This window comes from Pyxicephalus adspersus, chromosome 2 (genome assembly GCF_032062135.1).
Source record: "Pyxicephalus adspersus chromosome 2, UCB_Pads_2.0, whole genome shotgun sequence".
NCBI classification, from domain to species: Eukaryota; Metazoa; Chordata; class Amphibia; order Anura; family Pyxicephalidae; genus Pyxicephalus; species Pyxicephalus adspersus.
Window position 1 is genome coordinate 36,899,496 of NC_092859.1, and position 12,658 is coordinate 36,912,153.

Sequence of the window (12,658 nt, forward strand, 5' to 3'; positions counted from 1 at the left end):
TCTCTCCTCCCAAATATTAATGCTGTATCTTTGTTCCTGAAAAGAAATCTACCCTTTTTGCCCACAGATCCTGCGTAGGTGGCTGTATTGATTGGCACATTTGTGTATGGTAACTTAGTTTGTTGTACTTGCTTATCTACAGGTCACATTAACAATCTTTACAACACTGTGTTCTGGATGCTGGTCCAGAGGGGAGGATTAACTCCAGCAAAGGCTCAAGACCGACTACGGGTAAGTCATATCGCTCTTTTTCACTTTTACTGCTTCAGTCAACATCATTGGAGATACAAGCAAAATCACCAATTGAGAGGCTGTGGTCGTACTGAGGAGCACTCTTAATGTGCAACTTTATAGCACGTCACAAAGTGAGAGGATATAGTAAGGACTGATCTGTGTCAGGCATTGGAAACAGCCAGAAATGGCTCAAGATTTTTTTAAATTATTATTGTGTCATCTCTGAAGCAGCAACTTTGTGTAGGAAGGAGATACTCAGTGATGCCTCCTTTGTCCTTCTGTATAGAAAATTAGGGCTCTAGTCGTTGTCAGGTGGAGTACTGAAAATGTTACATTTATTTATTTCTTAGAATGCACTAAACATAAAATAATGTATCTGGTGCTCAATCAACTTTAAGGCTAGCATAACACATAAACTTGTGTTGTGGTAAAAACATACATTAACATGGGTGCAAGGCGATTTGGTTACAGTAGTCGACACTACACGCACACTGCAGTGCACCACAGCACACATTCCATTTGCTATGGTGCACTGAATTACAAAAGTGGCACACATTTTGTTTTGTCTTTTGTGGTACATTGACAGCCCAACCAAAATAACTGAATTTTCGCAACACAAAATACCTTGTAAAATACCAATTGTGCAATAGAGCATAAAATTGTGTAGGGACATATAAGGACCATGGAACTGCATGTTATTTCCAGTGTTCTGCTCCATGGATCTTTTGCAGACTTACCTGTTTTTTTTTATTCCTTGCCCTTACAGGGAACACTTGCTGCAGAAAAGAATGAAATTTTATTTTCTGAATTCAACATCAACTACAATAACGAGCCTTTAATGTACAAGAAAGGATCCATCATCCTAAAGAAGAAGGTTTGTTGTCATATAAACTATTTAATGTTAAGTTAAATGAAACATTAAGCTTACAAACCTTAAGCTCACAACTAAAGAGAAACAAACCTTCCAGAAACTCTGGAGTGCTGGGTGCCGCATCACTTCTTTAAAAATATCCTCACTGTTTTTATATGTGCTTTAATTTCTGCTTAGTTAGTCCACCTTTCATTCTGTGGGTGCATTGCTTTTCCATAACAATGAATGCAGATTATGGCACACATGCACAAAAACAGCAAAGCACAATCGTGAGATTTTTTGAGAGGCTACAAAGCCTAGGGGTCCCAAACCAAATATCCCAGTGGAGCTATAAGAAGTAAATTGTACTTATTTCAGTTATTAAGGCCAGACATCCTCCACTAAGTCTTACAGTCATCATTACATACTTGATGTTTTATCCAATATACTTTATGTGAAATGTCTGCAAACTTCTACTTTTAATTGTTCTCGTACATTTTTTTTTCTGAACCTGTTTATCATGTATAGGTAAATGAGATCAGCAAGAAGATGATAAAGCTGGAAGGTGAAGAGGAGAGAGAGGTGGAGGTATCCCGCTCACGGACCCAGTTTCCCATTCTGCATTGTGACATAATTGGTGACATGTTTTGGGATGAGAACCCAGATATTCTTACTTCTGAGAGTTGATTAAAGTTTCTTCCTTTGGGTTTTCCTTTCTGCTTTTAGCTAATGCAGCATAATGGACACCACTGGGATATAATGACCAAAGACCTCAATGACCGAACAGAACCCTTGGTCTCAGTTGTGTAAATTATTTATTGAAAATTTTTTAAAATAAAAACTTTTTGTAATCCAAGTCTGTGGCTGTTGCCTAAGTGACTTTGCTGGGGTAAACAAAAGTAAAGGTGACCTGCAAGAAAATAGCACCTATACATATGTTTGCAACTTCCACTCCACAGTGCAGCCTTCATCAGTGTTCAACCCTTTTGTAGTATTAAACACCCACCACACATTTTTCATGAAACTTTCATTTGCCTTCTTTACAGAAATATTAGTTCTTCAAGAAGGAGTTGTTTAAATGACTCTAATTTTGCTACATTTGTGGTGAGTATTTTCAACAAAAACAGAGCAGAAACATTACAAAATTTGTGAAACAAGCATATCTTGCATACTTTTTTATTAAACTGGGAGACCAAGATAAGTACTTTGCTCCCCATATGGTATGTAAAACTTGTGTAGAGTGTCTGTCTACATCAGTGTAAAAATGGACAACTGATATGTTTGGTGTAGCTATGGTATGGCCAGAGCCCAAAAATCATAATGATTGTTATTTTCGTGCTGTGAATGTAAAAGGTTTCAATCGTTACAAGAAATACAAGTGGCAGTACCCTGATTTGGAATCAGCAAGACGCCCTGTGCCGCATCGTGCTGACGTTTCCATACCAGTGTTCAGTACACTCCCTGATATTCCTGTATCGGACATGGAGTGTAATCCAGGAGTTAGCAGTGGAAGTGAATATGAAGGAAGTGTTTCATCAAACCAGCAGTTCTCCCAAGAAGAGCTCAATTATTTAATATGTGACCTAAAGCTGCGTACACACTTGCAATTTTTGTCGTTGGAAAGGATCTTTCACGATCCTTTCCAACGACAAGGGACTGCACGATGCATGAACGGTGCTGTACATACAGCACCGTTCATGCTCTATGGAGAGGGGAGGGGGAGAGCGACGGAGCGGCACCCTGCTGCGCGCTCTCCCCCTTCCCTTTCATTAGGATCGGTCGTCGTCCATGGATCCGGCAGGTCAGTCGTTCGGACGATGGACGACACCGACTGTACACACGGCAGATTTTCACCCGATATTTGGCCGATGCCGATTATCGGGCGATAAAAATCTGCCGTGTGTACGTAGCTTCAGTCTGTCAAAACAAGCATCTGAATTTTTAGCATCCAGGCTAAAAGAAAAGAACTGTCTGGGACCGGAAGTTAAAATACCGGTTTATAGAACAAGAGAGGTGTCGCTTCTACCATATTTCAGTGAAGATGGAGACTTTGTGTACTGTTGTAACATCCCTGGACTACTAGCCCATATGGGAGTACTAGAACACCAAGCAGAAGACTGGCAGTATTTCATAGACAGTTCCACTGGAAGTTTGAAATCTGTTTTACTGTATTATGGCAACTGCTATGCATCAATTCCAACTAGTCACTCAACAAAACATAAGAATATGAAAATATCAGAAATGGTTTTACAAAAGCTTTGCTATCATGAACACCAATGGTCCATATGTGTTGATTTAAAAATGGTGAACTTCCTATATTGAGTACTGAAAAATTAAAAGCAGGAATCTTTGATAGCCCGCAGATTTGGAAACTGTTAAATGATTCAAATTCCACAATTTACATCAATGATACTGAAGCTGCTGCCTTGCACAGCTATGTCATGTTTGTCACGAATTTCTTGGGTAACCATAAAGCACAAAATTATAAAGAACTGGTACAAAACTTGCTCTTAAACTTTAAAAATGTGAGTGCTACTATGAGCATAAAAGGTACACTATCTCCATAGCTTTTTGCAAAAATTTACAGAAGGCCTTGGGGATTTCAGTGAGGAACAAAGGGAGAGGTTCCATTAGGATATAAAGGTGATGGAAGAAAGGTATCGGGGCAGATGGGATAGACACATGATGGCAGACTACTGCTGGAGCCTTTAATGTGATTGTCCTGATCAGCATAAAAAATACAAGGTTCCATCAAGATATAAAAGGTGATGGAAGAAAGGTATCAAATGGGATAGACATATGATGGCAGACTAATGCTGGAGCCTTCAATGTGATTGTCCTGATCATCAGCATAAAAAAAATACAAAATACATTAATTTTCATGTTTCATTAGTTTTCTATGAGGTAATTGTTTCAAAAACTAGAGCAAATCTAGTCTTCATCAAGCGTCCTCGTGAGTACCAGATTCTTTTTTTTCACTCAATATAGAATATACAAAGTATTATAAAGGAATCAAGAACCCAACAACCTCCAGTTTTGGAATTGTTTGCAATGTTGGACAAGAATTGGCAAACATATTGTAAGCTTCTGGTTTCCCACATCCAGAATGCTTAAACAGTTGTTACAGCAGCAAGTTTTTCCCACACAGCCATAAATTATTATTATTATTATTAAACAGGATTTATATAAATTCATTTACAACTTGTTTTTGTAAGGACAAATTAGAACAGATGCTTCAGTAAACCATCTTCAACATCAGATATTTTGCTGCAGGAGTTAAGACAATTAAGGTTGAGCTACACAAAGGTTTACTTTTGCCTAATTATGTTCTCCATCTTAAAACTAACACACAAATTGTTACTTTAATACAGTGCTTCCAATAATCCTTAAAACATTTTTACACTTGGTAACTCACCTGAAGACAGGTATGCAGAGATTACCACTACAGCACAAAACTAGGATTTTGTTTAAAGGGTGCTCAAGCTGGCAACCTCCATATCGCTTGCATGGCAGGTTTACCTTTAAGGTAAGTAGCAAGTCAACCTTCCTCCAAGCAAGCATTTGTCTTTTGTTTTAAGTTGCATCTGCTACCCGTTTAAGTATTTTTTTCAAATACATATCTTTTCCAGAGGTCATCAGCCCAGTCACAGGACTGCTCTTCAGCTCTTCTCTAGTGCTGGGGGGGTCAATGATACAGTGAAAGACATTGGTGCTTATGTGGGTACAGGGTGCTGTGGGAACACCCTACTATCAAAGGACCTCTTGTCTTCCAGGCTGAATGATGCCTATGGAATCTGGAAAACTGATGACATCTTGTGATGGAAAGTAATCATGGCAGTGGTCCTGAAGTGAAAGAAGACCAGGATTGCAGCCAGAATTTTTCTTTAAACCCAACATTTATTTAGGGACACAGGAAGTCTAATATAGGTAATAGTTGGGCTATATTTCCGCTTTTAGGATTACCCTTCCCACTACCAAATTGCCACAGATTTTTAGAAGTGTCCTTAGAGGATGGGTGTTTTTTTTTTGTTGTTGTTAGCTCCGGTTTTAAAAAGGCTTTAACAACTTTAATTGAGATTGGCAGCTGAGAAAGCTGTCCTCTATCTGCAGCTACCTGGATTCTATTAGAATGGACAATCTGGGAGTCAATGAAAGGCTCTGGGTGCCACATAAAGATACTGTCCTAACCGTCTTACGGATCCTGGTTAAATATTAAGGATATGTTTTTTTTTCTTCCGGATGCTAGCGCTGAATGTCTAATCCTTAGGTGGAGGTGGTACAAATTTCAGGCAGTTCCTTTTTGGGCCTTTCTTCATCTATTCCCTTGTTGGACATCCCTAAAGCTGAAAGACTTACTATAGAAAAAAAACACTATAACCATTTATTATTCATTCAAAAAAGTTGCAGAAAGTTTTAGAATAATCCTATTTTTATTTAATATTATACCGAGTTAGGTGTGGTGATGTTCATTAGCAGGCAAGACATTGGTGATCAGTGTTTTTATGTCAGAAACCATTTAGCAAACACCAATCCCTATATGTGAATCTCCCATGCAACTAGGTAACTGGAATTGAAAAGTACAGCATACGTACTTCACATCAGTTTTTTTTTAACCGTACAACACAAAGTAGTCAACAATCAGACTCCTGGCTGCACAAGGTCTATTGGGTGGTATGTGTCCAACAAAATAACTTTAGTGCTCTAGTGAAATATTATGCTATATCATAACACCATTAGCTTAAGTTTTTCATTTTCTTAACCCATGACAGATGTGACATTTAAACACAATCTCTATTTTCCCAATGCGTATAGCATAAAATGTCATTGGCTTAGGCATAGACACCATGCTGTAGAATTACTACACAAATGAATGTGAAAAAACCTTTTATAACCTAATAAAAAAAATTACTTTAAAAACATTTAACAAAATTGGAATATTAAAATATGTACATTTCAAGTAACACAAAGGTAGAAGCACCTGAATATATTTACATTATATAAAAAAACAGTTTTGCATAGTAATTGAAAAAGTAAAACCACTGTCACAATTTCCTTGTTATTAGTGTCCGCATTGGGTAATGTTAGGATTTTTCCAAAGACGGAAAAAGTCCTATCTTGAAAAAATGGACACCTAAACGGAAGTCCCTATTGAAACTATGTAGCACTAAAAATCATTAGCCCAGGGACACAAGGGAGCACTTGTTCTCTGCACATTCCTGATCCAGGATCATCACTTAGATTCATACCCATGTCATACCAGGAAAGGTCCCTCCAAAAGTGGAGGATACCCATACTTGATAAAGTAAGTGCAAGTAGACAAAGTACAGTGACTATATTCACGTAGAATTAGTAAATTCAGACAAGTTATGTGTTACTGTTTGGTTTTATGGAATTAGGCAGCTTTGCTTAGCGAATTTATCCAAAAGGAATAGAACAAACATCAGAGATCTACAAAAGGAAATCATTAGACCTCATCTAAGTTTGACAATACCTTAAAAAGCCTCAGCTTGGGGTTTTTTTGTCTACTATTTCCAATAGCATCAGTTTTAGTATCATTCAGAAATCCTTTACAGGTGCATTTGATTTCCTCCTGACCTACTTTAAGCAGTTTTTGCATTTCAATATGCCTGTAGGGGTAATGCAAAATGTGCGTAAAGCAAACAAAAGACCATTAGCATAGGCTAATTACCCATCATCAGCTATGTACACAAAAACAAGAGACCAAATTACTTAATGTAAGAATCCGGTCTATGTATATATAACAAACACTTTAGGAATACTTCCACTGTGCTCAGTCTCCATGTTGTCTATTAAAGTGATCTTGTCCCCTTTTTTTGTCCTTCCATTAGCAGGCTCAGCGATTACGTCCTCATTCTTAGTCTCCTCTTTGTCAGGTGCACAGGTTTTCAATTGTTGCTGGAGGCTCTTTAAGCTGATGTCCAGGTTATTAAAGGCATGGAGCATAAAAACTCCCAGAATGATGATAAGAAAACCACACACTGCCCCAACACCATCAAATGGAGACATGGACACCCATTCCTTGAACAAGATTAGTGATGTGATGATGACCACCGTAGTGAATAGGACATAGTAGATGGGAAAGACCATGGATGTGTTAAAAGTGTCCAGTGATTTGTTAAGGTAGTTAACCTGGGTAATGACTGATACGATGAGGATGGGGATGAGTATCCATGGCAAGGGATGTTGGTAGACTGGCAAACCTGTGAGAAGGCCTTTCACAGCTATTCCCAGACCTTTTACAGAAGACACTGTGAAGGCACCCAATAGAGAACATACTGCTAAATAGACCAGAATGTTGATGTGGCCAAAACGAGGAGATAGGAAGAAGATGAGGATCAGGCAAAAGATGAACAAAATGCTGATGTACACAATGAAACCTGTGGATTGAAATATTAAGTAAGTAAAAGCACGAAAAACATTGGATTGAAAATTCAAAATGTGTTTGGGGTCTTTTCATTATATTTTGTAAATCTAAGAATTGTTATTCAATTAAAAAAAATGGTATGACTGTTCACTGTAGTTGTATGGCATTCCTACCTGCATCCTTAAGCTTGGAGGTCATATCCTCTACTGTGGTCACCTCTTGTTCTTCGGGGGAGTGGATCACCAGTACAGTGCTCCCCAACACACTGAGTGCACACCCCAACTTTCCCAAGAGGTTCAAGCGCTCTCCCAGCAAATAGGATGACATGACAGCACTAAGAAAAGAACAAAAAGTAAAGTTAACATTTTAAATACAATTATGTAAGCGTCATCTGGTCTTAGGAGCAAGTCTTTGCCACACAATAGGTCATTACCTGATCAGCACACTAAGGGCCCCCAGTGGTGTCACAATGGTCGCTGGTGCAAACGCATAAGCAGCAAAATTGGCAACTTCTCCACCTCCCACTTAGAAGAAAAAAAAAAAAGAATGAAACAACAGATATATATATATATATATATATATATATATATATATATATATATATGTCTATATTGTAATGCACATGCAGAGGTTCCAGCTTTAACAACTAAGCTTAATTTTTTTTTTTTTTTTTTCAAATGGAAATGATACTGCATACATTAAATATTGTCACACATTTACTTTTACTAAGTGAACTGGTTTCTGTGGATAATTTACTTTTGGTTATCTTAAATATTGGTCCTGTTCCCAAGTGGACAGCAAAGTGCTGCTGTGGAGCTGGGAGAAGTTAATTGCACCATCAACAAGCACATTTGTACTTAGCTGTGACAGCGTGCAATTCATCAAAGAACAACTGAATGTTCATTACAGTCATGTTACGTGTATATGAACACACACACTTACTTGTTAGAAGTCCAGCCCACCACAGCCAATCTTTCAGGTACCCATGTCCACCAGCACCTAGGAAATAAAGCAAATCAGGCATGAGAAACCTTGGATATGGTTTGTATAAAATCTTTCAGTATGGGATTAATAGACTGTATTACATAACTATATTAAAAAAATAAAATAGCAAATTGATGCTTGCCAGTCCTTAGGCCAGGAATGTGATTGCATTTGTTTTCTTTTTTTTAGGACATACATATATTTTTTTAGCAATTACAGAAAATATCTGTTGAATATTACCAGAAATACAGCATCATTACCATTGCACTAAAAAAAATATAATCTCCCTGCCTCCATGTAATGGAGATAAACAAAAGATGGACAAGACTGAAGGCAAGTCTGGCTGGCAATCATGGCTGCTCCAGGAGGGAGAATAGCCAACCAGGGATTCCCAGTGAAAATAAAGAGTGGTAAGCCTAAATGAAATGTAGGTACCCACCACAGTTAAGAATTGGTTAATTGCAACATTTTATGGGTTTTGCTTAATTGATATAATGGCAGCAAATTAAACCAAAGTCCATTTACCAAAAAAATTCAAAAAAAAATTCACGCATACCCGCCCGCGTTCTGCCCTGCTGAGATAGATGAAGAAGCCCCTTTTTCTTCAGAATGACGCTGCTACCAATCAGGATGCTGGAAAACACTGCCAGTGCCAGGCCGATGAGAAATTCATAGTTGGTCTTGCTTGAGGATGTAAGGTTTGAGTCAAGGGTTAGGTTTTGGTACGTGGAGACAGACGGATCAGCTTCATTCAGAATCTGACAGACTACTCTGCGTGAAGGGCAGTCTACGGTCACCAATGTCCCTGCAAAGAGGCAAACAAAATAATTAGGCTAACATTTCTCAACATTACATTTACAATATGCATAAATCAATTTAGCAAAAAATATTTCTGCACTACTTTATATAACTCCTAGAACTCATTCACGCCTAAACAATCTCTATAGAATTCTCAAATAAATGTACTTTCTATGGTTATATATGCCTAGTTAGGATGCTATATTTAGGCTATCTTGGCTATCTGCCAAGAGCTGATTTTAGATTGGCGGCCATGGGTTATAAGACTCTTGGTCCTTGCACCTACGAATTACCAGTCTACATCTAGCTTGCATCCTAAATTCTATATAAGTTCCTCCACAAGTGGTGATCTTGCAATCACCTTTTTCTGATCTGCAACTGACCTTCCATCTAGCAGCATCAAGCTGCGTCATGCTGCTTTTGGATTTCAATTTACTTGTATAGAAAGAAAGGCAACCTAAATCAGTTTAAGGTCTGTCCCCAAACTTAAAGCGGTCTATAGACAGGCATATTTTCTCCCTTAAATTATGGGTGGATATATAATTACCCCTGTCCATACAAAACATTTAGTGACACAATAACTGACACTTAAATCACATGAAAAGTGATCAGTGAATAGCTTGACATTGGTAAGTTATTGTCTTAGGTGAAAATCAACCTTCAGAACAGCGGTCCTATCATGACTACTTGCTAGCTATCGATGTTTTTTTAAACATTTTATTTTATTGAAACTTTTGAACATTTATAAAAACAAAACAAGTTACAGAAAGAGTCAATTTTACATAAATACACGCTAGCCATCGATTTTACTTCTGCTTGTCATTCCAGCCTAATTTAAACATTCTGTATAGTCAGTGTGAAGACCCTTTTGAGCAAAACTTACTGGGGCTAAAGACCCACTCATAGGGAGATCTTCCAACATACTAATAAAATCTTGTTCATAATAATTAGCAGTTCTGACTTTCCTATCGCTTTGGAAGTCAGGACGAAAAACCAATAATTGCAAGCAATGCTTAAAATGGTAAATGTTTATTTAAGGATACAACATATGTGCCCTATATATAGAACTAATTCACAGATAATTATTATTGCCCAGAGCATTTTCTAGACTGCATTGTAAGAAAGAGTGTGATTGCTATGGTAAGTTTCTGTGCATTACATTTGTTTACCAGGTGTAACATGACTATAGTCCAGCAGATTTATTAGGCAGGAGAAAAACTTGTTACTTGGTGACCTGAGACCACCTATTTCCTGTCAGACAAATAACCATAAATAGTCCAGGCTCAAAGGACTTTGCAGATCTCAATGGCCTCTGAATTCAGGTATGTGACACAATAAAAACTAAGTGAAATACTTCCATCCACCTTGATCTCCTGAACACTCCAGACCAGTCACATGCTTCAGTGCATCATTTAAAAGCCAACTATTAATTTATTGGAATGTCCATAACAAACACAGGGCCAGAAAAGACTTTCTGTTTTTTAAAAAGGACAAGCTGTATTATAAAACCCACATTTTAGGTCATTATTTCCTATGAGCAAAAAAAAATAACTCAAACAGCCAAGTAAAATCAGGTGTATAAAGCTTCATGGTCTTCTGTACCTTTGCTTTGCACACATAGTATTCACTCAGAGGATACTATCCTTGTATCATCCTATTATTTGGAGATGTTAATAACTATGTGAAAAGAATCAGATGATAAGTAAAGAACAACAACAAAAACAGGTTTGTAGAATTCAAAACCTTCACCCACAAAACCATCAATAAGACTCCAAGTCAATACAATAAGAATAGGGATTATCCCAGTTTGAATATAGTTGCATCTAACAGGAGGCGGTTTAAGCAACTCAGATCGCAGATATCCCCTCCCATGTCCGCCATGTCAACATTCCTAAAACCATGAATGTTGCACACCAATCATACTATATAATGTAACCTCCTAACCTGCAAATCCAGAAATAATGATGTAAACTGGGACTTCACAAGGTGCGATTTGTGACGCTATTTTAAGGTTCAAACATCAAAGTTTTAGAGTAGCAACGATTTCTGCATTACCTGATCGCATGGTGTCCATACATTTTGTACTTTGCCTTTACAAACTCAGTTATACGACATACTTACTGACTTGTCTGTAAATGTTCGGGAATATTCCATCAGATTATATCTGTGTGTTGGCCAATTACCCATCAGATTATCTGTGCTGTGTGTTTTTATTAAGATGATTATCTTAAGTATAAGTAAAATATGAAAAACAAAATTCCGCCTGCCCAATGCTAGAATTGCGGAGACCATTTTTGCATGTACAGTCATTTACAGGTATCTTTCCATGTTCTGTCTGCATTTAAGCAAATTAGACCTTTCTCTCTGAATATAGCTATATGTCTTCGTCCTAAATCAGTGACTGTACAACATACCTGAAATATTTTGGAGCGTGTGTGTGCATTGACATGCATTGTTCCACTCACTAATGCTTGTTATATGGTTTAGGAAAATCAATACATACAACACATAACAAAAAGCACCAATAAACAACAAAAACATGGCGATGCAAAACCAAAGCATTTAGTTTATATGCCTTTTCTAAATCAAGTCACATACAAGCAACTGGCATATTTAAAAGAAAAGTCTTTTAAAGCAAGCCTGCCTGTTTTTTGCAGAATAGGTTTCCTTAAAAAAAAGCTGTTACTGATATTTCTAAGAAATGCAAATTTCCAAGTTGTTATTCCTATTAGTGGCTGCAATAGTTTGATTCTACAATGGGACAGGTTTAGAAATCATCAGTTCCAGCTAGGCTGTAACAATTAGCAGGAGGGGATCTGCAATGAGAGCATTTATTCCTAACCTTTATTCCTAGCACAATGTCCTTTTAACTTCTTTCTTAAAAATAAAAAGTGTAGAATAATATTTCCAAGAAAGTTTGTAAAGTACTCACCATTGGCACAGCTGTGAGCTGATGAAGTAGCCATGTAAGGAATGTCTATGCTGGGTCAGACTGTACACATCTCAATGCTGCAAGCTCCTCTCCTCCTGTGTGGACTCCTCACCTGATGTTAACCCAGCTATAGTGTCCGGCTCCACCCTTTCAATAGGTTCTACACACCTCCTATCCCAACATTTTCACCCCCCCTGCTCCTTTCTTCTCACCTTGTGTCCCACTCCACTCCCAAATGCAGTCACCTTGTAAAAGTGCACACTTAAAAACAATCAAATAATATCACTACACACTCCATAACACTTCACCAAAAAACAAAAAAAAAATAGAATTTTGTGTCAGAAGTATTTGAAATTCTTTAAAATTCTAACACGTCTGCTTGGCCAAACTTTTCCTGTTCCAAACTATTCTCTATAAAAAAATTATGTTGCTTTGCAAATTTTTTTACTTGATTTTTTTATTCTTTTTTCCTCCA

General features: G+C 37.5%; 2 protein-coding genes across 3 annotated transcripts in view; one reads left to right on the top strand and one right to left on the bottom strand.

The window, feature by feature from the left end:
• The window catches only part of THG1L (tRNA-histidine guanylyltransferase 1 like), a 7,781-nt gene extending 5,841 nt beyond the window's left edge, over positions 1-1,940 (top strand). For both annotated transcript variants that reach the window (XM_072400439.1, XM_072400440.1), the window contains 3 exons: positions 143-231; positions 1,001-1,108; positions 1,613-1,940. In XM_072400439.1, coding sequence (XP_072256540.1) covers positions 143-231; positions 1,001-1,108; positions 1,613-1,771 — 356 coding nt within the window. In that variant the 3' untranslated portion in view covers positions 1,772-1,940. The remainder of the gene's footprint in view (positions 1-142; positions 232-1,000; positions 1,109-1,612) is intronic.
• Positions 1,941-5,391: 3,451 nt separating this feature from the next.
• NIPAL4 (NIPA like domain containing 4) lies at positions 5,392-12,298 on the bottom strand. Its single transcript, XM_072403107.1, has 6 exons — positions 12,184-12,298; positions 9,010-9,258; positions 8,412-8,468; positions 7,903-7,993; positions 7,643-7,803; positions 5,392-7,482 (listed from the first exon to the last, which is right to left on the bottom strand). The coding sequence occupies exons 1-6, from the start codon at positions 12,215-12,217 to the stop codon at positions 6,833-6,835; spliced, it is 1,242 nt and encodes a 413-aa protein (XP_072259208.1). The 5' UTR covers positions 12,218-12,298; the 3' UTR covers positions 5,392-6,832.
• Between the last annotated feature and the right edge of the window lie 360 nt (positions 12,299-12,658).